Source organism: Penaeus japonicus, unplaced genomic scaffold (assembly GCF_977035675.1).
Source record: "Penaeus japonicus unplaced genomic scaffold, GWHDUDI00000001_assembly GWHDUDI00000028, whole genome shotgun sequence".
In the NCBI taxonomy this organism is placed as follows: Eukaryota; Metazoa; Arthropoda; class Malacostraca; order Decapoda; family Penaeidae; genus Penaeus; species Penaeus japonicus.
In genome coordinates, this window is record NW_028234430.1 from 29,889,645 (window position 1) to 29,904,488 (window position 14,844).

Below are 14,844 nucleotides of genomic sequence, written 5' to 3' on the forward strand. Positions count from 1 at the left end.
TTCGCCGTCGTACGCCCGACAGAGCCCATGATTTCAAGACATTTGACGCTGCAAATAAGGCCTATATATATATATATAAATATATAAATTTATATATATATATATATATATATATATATATAAATATATATATATATATATATATATATATGTATATATATATATATGTATATGTATATGTATAAGTATATGTATATGTATATGTATATGTATAAGTATATGTATATGTATATGTATATATATATGTATATGTATGTATGTCTGTATGTATATCTGTATGTATGTATATGCATATATATGTATGTGTATATATATAAATATAAATATAAATATATATATATATATATATATATATATATATATATATATATATATATATATTCATCAATGATAGTAGATTGAATACTTTATCAGAGCAATTAAAATCCTCAGTTTGAATGTTTTCTACTACAAGCCGTTTAAATACAATAAAATTTATTGTAGTGTGTTAAAAATGAAGGATTATTATGTGATATTCTTACTTGCAATAATGTATTACATAGATATACCCCTTCTCATCTTTATAAACATGTGTGTACAAATTATTCCTACATCATTGTATTTCTTTAACAATTTGAATATCTACTTTACTCTTTGGGCCATTAACACTTGGCAAGACATATAAAGCCATATAGAGTTTGAAAAGTATGTATAGCATTTGAAATATATTTTGAAACTGTATTTCCTGTTCCTAGAACTTTTTCTCTGCAAGTATAATACTAAATTAATCATAATGACTTCAAACTCTATTCAGCCCAATTATCTTCAAAAAGCAACCAATGATTAGTAGAGAAGCAAATTGTATCCTGTCTATATAAGTTTTTGAATCAAAACTCATATAGAGGGATTCACCACCACTAGATACTATTAAATGTTCCCCATAGAGCGACGGTACTCGAGCTGTTCGGACTGCATTCTCTTGAAGATGGCGTATTTCTTGTCGTGGTATCTGAAATCGAGTCAATTTAGGACTTCAAAATCTATATAAAATTGTCTTTCGTATTATTGTCACATGACTGACATCGAAGGTAAGTATTTTGAGAGTACCATTTTCTAAACATTTTGGAAACTTTACAATCTGTATGAAATTTGTATCAGATTACTTTAAGGATAAAGCAAAATTCAGTATTTTCAACTCATTGTCCTGATTGCATTCAAAAGACAAAAAGAACTTCAACTTTCTTCACAGACTGAGCGTCTTGATACTGTTCACTACCAACAAAGTATCTCGAAAAAAAAAAATAATAATAATAAATAATAATAATAATTATTATTATTATCATCATGACATCAATTATAACCATGCATTAAAGAAAAAATTATAGGATCTCTATCACTTACTCCTTCAGGTTCTTCCCTGGATGGAAGGCTTGTGCTGCCCCACCCATGGCGATGGCAGCCGAAGTCAAGTCCAGGTAGTCCCCTGAGGCAGCCGCACCCAGCATGGCCGACCCTAAAAGCACAGACTGCTTGGTGGCCGGGATCAGTACAGGAACACCTATAGCGTAAAGCAGATAGGGAAGGTTTAAAGGGACTTTTCAAAATAAAATTTGTTGTAAATATATAGAGATAAGTATATGAATAGAGAGAGAGAGAGAGAGAGAGAGAGAGAGAGAGAGAGAGAGAGAGAGAGAGAGAGAGAGAGAGAGAGAGAGAGAGAGAGAGAGAGAGAGAGAGAGAGAGAGAGAGAGAGAAGAGAGAGAGAGAGAGAGAGAGGGAGAGAAGAGAGAGAGAGAGAGAGAGAGGCAGAGAAGTGAGAGAGAGAGAGAGAGAGGCAGAGAAGTGAGAGAGAGAGAGAGAGAGGCAGAGAGAGAGAGAGAGAGGAGAGAGAGGCAGAAGAGAGACAGAGAGACAGAGAGAGAGAGAGAGAAAGAGAGAGAGTGAGAGAGAGAGAGAGAGAGAAGAGAGAGAGAGAGAGAGAGAGAGAGAGAGAGAGAGAGAGAGAGAGAGAGAGAGAGAGAGGAGAGGAGAGAAGAGAGAGAAAGAGAGAAGAGAGAGAAAGAAATAGAGAAAGAGAGAGAGACAGAGAGAGAGGCAGAGAGAGAGGCAGAGAGAGAGGCAGAGAGAGAGGCAGAGAGAGAGGCAGACAGAGAGACAGAGAGAGACAGAGAGAGAGAGAGAGAGAGAGAGAGAGAGAGAGAGAGAGACAGACAGAGAGAGAGACAGAGAGAGACAGAGAGAGAAAGAGAGAGTGAGAGAGAGAGTGAGAGAGAGAGAGAGATGATCATAAAAATCAATTCTATACAAGAAGGATTTAATATGATACTGCTGGTCTATCTTTACATATAGCAATGAAGTGCACAAAAATCTACTTGAAAGAAAACCGATCTAACCTGAAATTGAAGTAAATCATGCCAAACACATAAAAAAGTATATCTATATCACTAACAATATATATAAACAAATACAAAATAAAATGAAACTATACACAGACACCAAACAAAAGCACCCAAACATAGAATTGTCCCCCTTACCCAGAGCATCTGCGTGGATTTTGATAAAGAGCGATGAATTGGAGAGTCCCCCGCACATGAGGACAGACGAAATGACGTGGCCTGATGCTTGCAACTGCTCTATAATGTGCCTCGTCCCATACTGTTTTTGCAGCAAAATGCGAGTCATGCTGTTAGTCACAATTTCCTTTTTCTAAGAATGACACAAGTCCATGTAGCTTGTTTTTTGTGTCACTGACTTACTACCAGTTATCCAAACCATAATGTTATTTTTTATTCTATCAAGGCTAGTCAGTGATTCAAAGTTCTACCTGATACTCAATCAAACCTCAGACACAGAGTTTAACTTTGATCAAACATAAGCCATATCAGAAAAAAATGTTAGAAAGGTTGCTTTTCAAATGTTATTCTAAAAAAGTTTCTTAAAAAGTGGCTCAAGATCTCGATACTTACGGCCAGTGCTTGAATCGTGGCCAAGTAGAGGACAGCCAAATTTCTCTCACTCACATCCAGAGTTAAACCGCACACCTTAAGGAGAGAATGAGACGGAAGAAACAATGAGGTTAATTTTCATCAACATTAATGTGAGATCTAAAGGAAAACTCTTCTGACTAACAAATTTAACCCATTTGCAGCAGATGGCATGATTTGCTGCCAAGGCAGAGTCGCGGATGGCACTGTGCCAGACAATGTAAACCCGCCATGCTACTGCATACATATTTTATTAAAACCGCGACCAACGGGTTAAATATACGATGGGTTGGTAGTGAGTATACACAACCAGACCTCGCTTCTCTCCCAGTTGCATTTTTTAAATCTAAAAAATTAAAGCTCCCTACACTAAGCACAAAAAAAACAATATGAGACTTGTTCATCTGTCACATCTGGCAAAACAAGTCCTCTTATTTAAAAAAAAAGAAAAGAAAAAGAAAAAAAAAATCAAAGCCACTCCTTTTAACAGAAGGAATGAATGCAATATTTGCTCCTCTAAATCTCCACACACCGGTGAGTGAGAATGAGTTATTTCACACAGCATGGTGGATTATAATTTTCATTGGTGAGAAACAGGTGCTCATGCTTACAAAAACTGGCCCACTCCAGTACAAATTCCAAGCCTAGTAATCTGTGTTGACAATATAAAAAACATCTAGAAAAAAAAAATATTCAAAATTGACAACAAGAAAATAATTGATCTAAAACGTGTTCCCTACATCCCTCCAAAAAAATATTTTCAAGTATTATTATGTAGATTTTGACCTGTTGATTCCAGAAATACAACTAATTATTTTGGGTGGATTGAATCAGCAGACAACAAAAGTGATTGTCTAGTTCATTCCTGCCAGAGATTACAAGAAAGTGTTCCCACCATTAAAAACAGGAGTCAAACCTCACACATATAATCAACAATGCCTCCCTTGGATTAACCAACAGAAACCTGCTTTCCTGAACTATTCCTTCTGACTCCATACCCTGAGCCTATTCCACTCACCATGCCCATCATGGAGGGCTCTGCCAGAGGGGAGCGGTTGCCGTGGAAGTCTGGGTAGACGTGCACGTTCTTGGTGAGCAGAGAGACGTAGGGGAGATTCTCCTCCTCTGCCATGACCGACAGGATGCCCTCCAGCCAGCCATACTTGTCACTGTTGGAGGAGGATGGTTGACAAGTGGAAGTACTGTAGGTACAGGGAAAAGATATGCAAAATACATATGCAAAATAAAGCACAGCTAGAATAACCAACGGTAAAACACATATAATAAATAATAATAATATATCTTTTTTTAAATCACGACATTACATATATAATAAAACATTGCCACATTAAGATAAGAGAAACTCACAACGTTTCAAACTTTTAATGAAAGTTCTTCATTAGGCATAATCAATCCTGATGATGAACTTCCATTAAAAGTTTGAAACATGAGTTTCTCTTTTCTGAACCCATTGGTCGAGGTTTTAAATAAATATTTGTGCAGTAGGATGGCTGGTTTACATTGTCTGGCACAGTGCAATCCGCATCTCTGACTGACTCTGCCTTTGTAGCAAATCATGCCATCCACTGCTAATGGGTTAACCCATTCCCACCGGCTGACTTGCTATCCCGTGCAGTGGTTTTTGGGTCAAACACCGACAACAAGATATTTATTCAAGGCCAGCATGCCGGGTGATAGAGCATAAAGAGCTCACTCACAGCTAGTGAGCCCAAGAATCCCGAGGTGTTAGGCTTATGCGTTCGAATACCCTGGCATTCCAACCCTTTAGAGTCGAAATAGCCCCATCGTGAATGGGTTAATGTGGCAGCGTTTATCAGATCTGTGATGTGCACATTACTGCATTTGTGTTTTGTGATTCATGACATTACATACTAATTATATTTTTTATAGTTTAATTTTTTTCTCATTTTGGTATTTTTAGCTATTATCAAAACAATACTAAAAAGACTTAGGTCAATTATCAATAAATATTTCATATATAATGTATTGTACATTGCTTTCAGTACACGGAATAATAACTTCAAATTATGTTTAATTTCAAATAAGAATATATCTGCTAATCTGTGATTTCAAAATTAGACTTCAGATTTATGACATGAAGGTTTCATACATATATTTTGAAATACTCCATACACAACAAATATGGCATTCATGATATCACAAAATATCAAAATATTCCAGCTTATCAAAATGGAAAAATTCATTTTGTTATAATGGCTCAAGTTAAAATAAACATATGTATAACTATATCAGGTTTAAGATCCGGAGTAAAATATTTTTCTTTATAGTTTACTCAATAAACTAAATTAACTAACAATTGGAATCTGTCTATAACTTGAAAATAAGAAAAAGACTGAAGAAGGTAAAGTTAAAAAAAGAAAGAAAAAGAAAGAAAGAAAATGAGCAGTAGAGACAGCTAAACCTGAGACCCTTTTTACAACCCCAAAGTAAAGCCATACCTCTGAGGGCACTTTGCCGCTGCAGGGTGGCTCTTAATGACATGATCGACAAGAGCACCGGTGGCACTCTGGCCTCCCTCGTTCAACCAGCAACCAGGCACCATGGCACTTAGGTATGGCCCCCACACACCTGGCACAAAGATTGGCTGCTCACTCACACACATGTGGCAGGTGGAAGTCCCGCAGATAAGACCTGAAAGGGACTACGTTAGGTCAAGGCTGTTTGTGAATTAAAATTATAGAGGTCTGTTATATTCATAGTTAGAAGAATAAGCAAATATAATTATACATAAAAACACATCATTATGCCTTTCATCATAAACAAAAACAAGGGTAAACATAATAGCATTTTTAAGTCTCAACTTCCAAATCACAACTAATATTTCTTTTACTCTGACAAGTGGTATATCACAAAAGTTACAAAAGGTATGGAAAAAAATATCTTTTTTGTTTTTGTTTTTATTGCTTTTGCTTTGAAACAGTAAGCATAACCATTGACTTCAGGAAATACCAATATAGCTAGTGACCAGATAATACTTTATACAAACCATACAAGACTAAACCAGCTTTGCAAAAGTGACCCAATAAACTCCAAACATGAAGCACTAATGAAAATTTTAGTTGATGAGGCACATACCCATCCACTTCCAACCTCACCATTAAGCACTATCAATGCATGAACTGCCACTTTCAACTCTTTTGACTAAAACACATATCCCTTACTCCTATTGGCCTGTGTTCTGGACCTAAGAGTCAAAAATGGTGGTTTGGATGGACTGTACATCTGTTCTGGGTCATTAGATTATCAACATGACAAGCTGAGGATATTATGAAAGAAACTAAATCATTTCACAGGGTAAGGCTAATTGTTCAACATTCTGATCATTCAGTCTCTATCTGGAATGAAGTGGACTCTCACATCTAATTGTTATACAACTCCCCTTGCTTTGCGAAATGCCACAGTCCCATTCACACCTTTCCCTATACCACTCATAACAATTGGTGTTCCCATACCAAGTCTACCAATCAAGTCCTCCTTGACTTTGGCTTGTGCAGACACCAGGGCCAGGCCTCCTGCATGTGCATCTATGAGGGACGTTGCCACATGAGTCGATTCTGCCAGGCCCAGTTGAGTAGCTGCCTCTGCAGATAACTGGCCACAGTCGGTTCCTGGAGGGAGCACTTCCTGGCCTGCAATGGAAAATGTGCAATTTGGGAAAACATCTTAGAGCTGGTGGTACATTTTAGACGGTACTTAACAGGTGATCCAAGTAGTTTTTGGGGACATTTTCCGAGCAGTTGCATAGAATAATTTTAAAGGACTATGCTTAAATCACTAGCCACTCATCCAAATATAATCTACATTCATTGATGAATAAAAAACCAAATGCCTTCTTTCACTCCAACAGCTGAGAAACTTCCACTATTTCATAGCAACACTGAGTTCATAATTCTACAAAGACCTACCGATTTTACGCCAGTCATCTTCAGCCAAGTCATAAAGGCCAATGTCCTTGAAGAAGCCGAGGTCCCAGTTCTGGCTGACCCCGTCACACATGTACGTCCATTTGCACACAGTTGAACACAAGGATCTGAAGAATAACAAAAATATGGGGAACATTTTTTTATAGAGTACGGAATTATAGTAAGAAATAAATAAAAAACAGAATAAAAGTCTATTGAATCATAATACATTATATTTATATTCATAAACATAGTGCGTGTGTGTATATGTATGTATGTATATATATATATATATATATATATATATATATATAATATATATATATATATATATATATATATATATATATATATATATATATATAATATATATATTTATATATATATATATATATATATATATATATATATATATATATTATATATATATATATATATAAATATATCTATACATATATATATATATATATATATATATATATATATATATATATATATATATACATATCTACATATATATATATACACATATATATACATATACATATACATATACATATACATATACATATACGTATACATATACATTTATACATACATGTATATACATACATACATATATATACATATACATATACATATACATATACATATATACATACATACATACATGCATGCAGGCATATGTATTCATGGAATGAAAAAATAACTACAAGACTTTTTCTTAATGGTATTTATCTTTAAGAAACACAGAATCATACTGGAAAAAATAAGTCTATCATCATCTAAACATACATATCCAATGGCTCACCCCCCCTCTACCCACCCATCTCCCCAAAACTTCCAAGATTTACCTACCTAGAGAGCCGCCCCGTTGCTCTGAGGGTCAGAAAGTCAGGCAGGTCAAGGAAGTGCTCGGCTCGTCTCCAGGACTCCTTGAGGTGTGTCTTCAGCCAGAGGAGCTTTGGGGTCTGCATTTCCAGGGATACTTTCCCTCCCACGTACTTCAACACTCTGGAAAGCGAGGGTTGATCTAGGAGAAACGCCTTCCGTTTTAGTGCTTCATTTCCTTCGCGTTTTCATTCGCTGTGTGTTTTACTGCTTTATCCATTTTGATGTAGTAAAGTTCAACCAAATTTTTCATTTCTATATTAGTTTCATTTCTATTGCAGTTCATCATCATTATGTACAGTTCTATCCTAGACTTGACATTACAATAATAACTACCATCAAAATCAATCTTTATCATTTTGTCTAAATCACAATAAATCACATACAACATATTGAAGTGATTTATCTTGCCACAGTTCCTATTCATCCTCTCTACACACACTTAATTAAAGTAGTCTATGTGATTCTTGGATATATGTGGCAATAAGAGCTCGTTTAACATCCTGAGCTGCTGAAATGCCTATAAATTAATATAAGGGTCCAACATTATACAATCTAGTTAGTATAATCCATTTTTTATCTCATGCCAAATGAATTCCATCTAAAAAACATTACCTGTTTCTTTAGGAACTAATTCTGATATCACAGTAAAGCAATATCAAAAGATAATTGGCTAATTAGTTGCAAAGAATTTTTCAAACTGAGAAAATACTTGAAACTTAAAAAATACCACCTAAAGATGCCCTTTTAAAAAGATATAAGGTAAAACATCCTATGTAGATGTGAAGGAGGTTTTACTTTATACTGCAAAATGCATGACAATTCAACATTTTTTTTCTTTTACTATAAGACTTGCATAATCTTTTAGTAAAGACAAATATAACAAAAATCTAATGAGAAGAAGTTCAATCTATGCCAAGATGACTAATACATTCTAATCTGAACTTAAATTGATGAGTTACAATTTTTTCATTTTCTGACAAAACAATACTTCAGTAATGCATATGTCCTATTCTCAGCCTGTGTTCTTTTACTTTAAGAAAAATCAGGAATATTATTATCTCTTATGAAATTATTGGATGAAACAATACTCAGCTCCATTCACTCTTTAAATCTTGCCTTTTTTTCCGTTTGTATTATGCTCTGTTTTCTCTAGAAACCACTTCTCATTTCAGAGCCACACAAATCTCCTATTTCTAAACTTAAGACATTGTTACTCAGTATCTATTCTCTCACCTAAATAAAACCTACAAGGAATGCTAGCTAATAAGGGTCAGACCTAAGCGCAGACATACTTACGAACGACTTACTCATGCCCGCCTGCGTTGATGTGGTCTGCCTGCTCCTTGGCCCTGTGATCCATCCACATCACTATGTTGAACCGATCCTCTCCTGTAGTCGTACAACAATCAATGGATTACCACAAACTGTTTAAAATGTGGGCAACGCATGAAGAACTTTGCTATCAGTATAAGTTATACGGAGTTTAAAATGAATCGCCTGTCTTGCTTCTACGACCGTTTTATTCCAGTATAATTATCAAAACAAAAGAGGTAAAGAACTCAGCTTGAATAAACGCCATTCTGTCGGACCTAAACCAGCATTCAAAACCATATATTTAAAAAAAATGTCAGATTCTAAAAACGTAAAACAGATGTAATGGAGTTCGTTTTTTCTAAAGTGAGACTTAAACGTCAAGCAAACTTACCCGTTGCTGGACTGACAGTGACAGGTTTAAGGTTGCCGTCAAGCAGAACCAGGGAACAAGTGGCATCGAACCCTAAGCCGTGAATGGTCGACTTATCCGCAACCTCACTCGTCACCGACTGGAAGAAGAAGGGACCGATGCTTAAGAGGTCTGGTCAGTCAAGTTAATTGGGTTGGGTGGAGCATGACGGTAATTTAGAGTTCCCGGGAAATGAGGTTTTATTTTTGGTATAATATTAAATTCTTTGCTAGGGATTTCTAAAGTATTATTCTATAATGTCTAATATGACCTGGTAGAAAAAGTAATTCCCAGTACAATGAAAATAATGTTTATATTCATAATAACAATAATAATAATTATTATTATCATTATCATTATCATTATTATTACTATTATAATTATCATAATTATAATTATAATTATAATTATAATTATAATCATAATTATAATAAAAATAAAAATAATAATAATAGTAATAGTAATAATAATTAATAAACAATAATAATAATCGCAATAAACATATTAATAATAACAGCAATAATCATAATAATAATAATAACAATAATCATAATAATAATAGCAATAACAAAAAAAAGTAATAATAACAATAATAGTAATAACAACAATAATAATAACAATAATAATAATAACTATGATAATACAATTTCTGTGATATCATTATAATTGTCATTGTTTCATCAATTTTTCTTATACAGTATTACATAAATTACATTATCATAAAAAATAATAATAATAATACTAATAATAATAAGAAGAAGAACTTATAACCCAAAAGAACTAATAAACAGAAAAATCGCTTTATAAATTACCTTCACAGTCTCGCAAACGGCTCTCCAAATTTCCTCAGAATCCTGCTCATAGAAGTCTGGCTTGGGGTTTGCGATAGTAATGGGGACAGTGTGCATTTTCTCCACGACCCCCAAGGAAGACACCAAGCCCGCCCGAACGCTGCTTGTGCCGACGTCCACCCCTATGTAGTACGTCTCCTCCATGGTGTCTGCGGTAGGGGAATTCTTCATAGTGGTTGGGTGAATTTGTATAAGTTGTATGATTGTATTGCTTGTATTATTTCTATAGTCTGTGATTTGTAGATGATATTAAGTGTTTAACATCTTTTACTTGGTTGATGTAAGTTATATAATTACATAATTTAATGACAATATATATATATATATATATATATATATTGGTATTTCTTACAATTATCATTTTTATTCATCTTTTTTAAAGGCACGTATCATGAAAAAAAAAAAAACTTCCTGAATTCAGTTTCCTCTACAGAATCCTAAGCATCTTAGGAGTAAAACATCTCACATCATCTTCCAACTCTAAAACACACCAAAGAAATACACAAAAAAAAGAAAAAAAAAGAAAGAAAAAGCAATACAAAAAGATGCCTTCAACAGCCCCTAAAACACAATAAACAAAGCGTAAGTCCCAAAAAGCAAACCTTCGTGATAATAATTCCGAAACAAGAGATGAGAGAAAGTGCCTGAGACAAGCGGTGCACCAACAGATTCATAGATAAAAGATAACAGATAAGGATATCGTCTTTCTAATCTCATGGATATTACGGAGAGGATGCTGGGTGTTGTGGTGTGGTATGGGGTAATGTCCAGAGGGTTATAAGAAAGGTAAATGAGAGCGGAAGAGATGGAGAAAAAAAGGGGAAAATGAGATGGAAAGGTAAAGAAAATAATAGAAGATGAGATAGAATAGTAAAGAAAATAAGAGATAATGAGATAGAAAGGTACAGAAAATGAGAGATATGGGAGAGGAATGAGAGGGGAAAAGAGGGAGAGTGATGAGAGAAAAAAGAGAAAATAAGGTAGGAAGGTAAAGTAAAGGAAAAATACCAAAAAGAGAGAGAGAAAGATGGGAGGAAGCAGAGGTAATAGAAAGAAGAAGAGAGAATAGAGATAATGACGATAATGAATAAGAAAAGAGAGGGGAAGGAGATGGCAAATAGGTACAAAATATAAAGGTGTGAGAAAGGAGGAAGAGAGAGAGAAAATAGAGATAAGGATTGTTAGGTGAAGGAGAAAATGAAAAAAAGAGAAAAACAGGAGAAAAAAAAGAATAAAGAAAAGTAATAATAAAAAAAATATGGAAAGAAAAAAGGAAAAGAAGAGTAGAGAAAGGCAGAAAAGGAGAAAACCGAAAAAGAGAATATATAAGAAACAGATGAAAAGAAAAAACAAAATAAGAGACAGAAGCAAAAAATTATATTAGGAAAATAGAATAAAAAGGAAAACAATAAAAAAAATACAATAAATACTGAGAGAAAGAGAGAACAGAAGCAATGAGGAAGATGAAAGTGGAAGAGAGAAAACAATAAAGAAGAGAATAAATATAAAAAGATAAAAGATAAAATTGAGGAAAAGAAACAATAAAAAAAGAAAATACACAGACAGAAAAGAAATATGAAAAAATGAAAGAACAAAATGAACATGAAGACAGACAAACAGAGAAAAAGAGAGAATAGTCAAGGAAAAAATAAATAAATAAATAACATGGCACTTGAAGAAGAAGAAAAAAAAAGAAAAAAATATTTATTGTAAACTTTTTTTCTCTTGATAGTAACAATAATAAAAAAAAAGATAATTTCTTTCATGGAATCTTGCTTGTGAACCATATCTAAATATAAATAATAATAAATTTAATGACAAGGAATTACAATTTACATTTTCAACAGATGTTAATAAATAATCAATTATATTTTCTTTCTTATATTACTTTGTAAATATGCATATATATAATTCAGAGCTCTGTTTCTACTCTGACTTCAAGATGTAAATTACTAGTAATAGTATGGATTATTTATCATTAATAGTAATAATAACAGTAGTCATAACTAATATTATTTGTACTAATACATAAGAATAAAATATAACAATGATAACAGTAATAGTATTAACAAGTAGTATTGATATTATTGTGATAATAATAATAAAAATATTAATAGATTATAATAACAATAATAATCACAATCACAATCACAATCACAATCATAATCATATCTATAATTATAATTATAACTGTAATCATAACTATAATTTGAATATGATTATAATTATGATAATGATAATAATAATGATAATATCAATAATAGTAATGATGATAATGATAATAATGGTAATGGTTTTGATACAGATGAGGATAAGGATAGAAATAATGATGATGATAATAATAATAAGAAGAAGAATGATAATAACAATAATAATAATAATAATAATAATAATAATAATAATAATAATAATAATAATAATAATAATAATAATAATAAGAAGAAGAAGAAGAAGAAGAAGAAAAAGAAGGAGAAAAAGAAAAATAATAATATTAATAATAATAAAAACAATAATAATAATAATAATAATAATAAAGACAATACCAATAATCACAATCATCATCCGTATCACCTTTATCATAATATCAATGATAGTAATAATAACAACTTCATGAAAATTTACAATGACATTTGTCAATAAAATTAGATAATTGGAGATAAAATTTCTGAAAAAAAAAATCACAATAACATAACCCAGACATTTTATTGAAAAAAAAAATCGAAAATAAATATTATTAATCCTTCTTGTTTTCTAAATTACATGTTCATTCTAAGTTAAAAAGCAGTAATTTTAATAAATATTAATATGATTGTGTTGAGAAAGAAGGATCGTTATCATATACAACAAAGAGGTAAGTCTATTAAATTTTTAAAAAATGGACGAAAAAAAGACAAAAATCACCTGTTTGAGTCCACACATAAATTCTAATCTGATTATTTTACTCCTAACACGTTGATTTACTCATATTTCCGAAAAACTGGATGGCTCAGACTATTCTAGCTATATTCAAAATGATAAACATCTAGAAATGACATGTAATTAGGGTTTAAATTGAGCAAAATCACAAGTTAAAACGAAAAAGGAAAAAATAATCACCTATTTCTGTGGATTCGCGAAGTGGTCGCTTATGCACCGAAACGACAGATGCGCGACAATTTTTTTTTTTTTCTAATTCTAATGATATTTTGGGTAATTAGAAAGTGGGAGTGTTTTTTATTATTATTAATAAGTGTATTCTGATTGCTTATCTCAATTATATTTACCTGTGTCTTTGCGAAGCTGATGTTCATTTATAAATATCTATCTATCTATCTATCTATACATATATATATATATATATATATATATATATATATATATATATATGTGTGTGTGTGTGTGTGTGTGTGTGTGTGTGTGTGTGTGTGTGTGTGCATATGTATATAATGTCTCATTTTCTTCACTTTATTTCTTTTATAATCATACTTAATCTATTTAAAATTTACTGTGATTTTCAAAGAATTATTTTTACAGTGTCCATTTTTGGTTAGTTCAATAATACTCATAAATCTAAGTGATACATGCACCTGGCAGAATTACATATGTGCTATGAATAGAAAAGATACCATTTTCAATTCTTTGTATGTTTCATTTTCTATATTATTTTTGTTTTATTCTAATTATCATAGTTATCATTATCATGCCTCTAATCATTATCATCATTATTGAAATTATTATTATTATTACTGGAATTACTATCATCATTAATATCATTACTGTCATTATTATCATTGTTATCATTATCATTATTTTTAGTGTTGGTGTTATTATTGTTATCATTATTATGATTATCATTGTTGTTATTATCATCATTATTATTACTATCACTATTCATGTCATCATTATTACCATCATAACTATTATCAACATTATCATCCTCCTCATTTTTTGTCATCATTATCTTTTCTATCATCATTATCTCTATCATAGTTTTTATTATCATTATCATCATAATTGTCATTATTATGGTCATTATCCTAATCCATCATTATTATCATTGTTACGTCACTTACTCACTGAGGTATTAACACGTGCTAGCTACGTAGTCACGTGGTTGTACCATTATCATTATCGACATTATTATTATCATTATCATTACTATTGTTGCTAGCATTATCAATATCATCATTACTATTGGTATGATTTTTTATTACCATTATTATTATTATTGCCATCATTATTATCATCATCTTTATCATTATTATCTTTATTATCATTATGATTATTGCCATTATCATTATTATCATCATTCTTTTCCCCATATTATGAGTATTATTGTTCTTACTTTTAATATGATTACTACATTAATGTTTACTTTATTATTGCTAATGTTATTTTCTAGTGTTATTAATCATGATTATTTTTTCATTTGAATTTTTTTTTCATCTTTTAATTAATCCATTGATTTATATATATTTGATTTATATATA

The 14,844-nt window shown here is 31.9% G+C and overlaps 1 protein-coding gene across 2 annotated transcripts; it reads right to left on the reverse strand.

Annotated features, from left to right (window-relative positions):
• Positions 1-316: 316 nt before the first annotated feature.
• On the reverse strand, positions 317-13,492 carry LOC122256325 (FGGY carbohydrate kinase domain-containing protein). 2 transcript variants are annotated; one of them, XM_043020927.2, is made up of 13 exons: positions 13,472-13,492; positions 10,337-10,524; positions 9,507-9,624; positions 9,109-9,190; positions 7,766-7,921; positions 6,911-7,035; positions 6,458-6,634; positions 5,444-5,636; positions 3,982-4,132; positions 2,946-3,020; positions 2,514-2,634; positions 1,381-1,537; positions 317-988 (listed from the first exon to the last, which is right to left on the reverse strand). In XM_043020927.2, exons 2-13 carry the CDS (start codon positions 10,517-10,519, stop codon positions 907-909), a joined length of 1,620 nt encoding a protein of 539 aa, XP_042876861.2. In that variant the 5' UTR covers positions 10,520-10,524; positions 13,472-13,492; the 3' UTR covers positions 317-906. The 2 variants fall into 2 exon arrangements, with proteins under 2 accessions (XP_042876861.2, XP_042876859.2); XM_043020925.2 differs by lacking the exon at positions 13,472-13,492 and adding an exon at positions 10,978-11,971.
• Positions 13,493-14,844: the final 1,352 nt, after the last annotated feature.

Excerpts from the sequence above, each read along its gene's own strand:
- LOC122256325 (XM_043020925.2), bottom strand. The coding sequence starts at position 11,092 with ATGAGATTAGAAAGACGATATCCTTATCTGTTATCTTTTATCTATGAA. Across the intron at positions 7,036-7,765 it reads GCAACGGGGCGGCTCTCTAG|ATCCTTGTGTTCAACTGTGT; the intron begins GTAGGTAAATCT and ends GTTATTCTTCAG. Across the intron at positions 3,021-3,981 it reads AGCCCTCCATGATGGGCATG|GTGTGCGGTTTAACTCTGGA; the intron begins GTGAGTGGAATA and ends TCTCTCCTTAAG.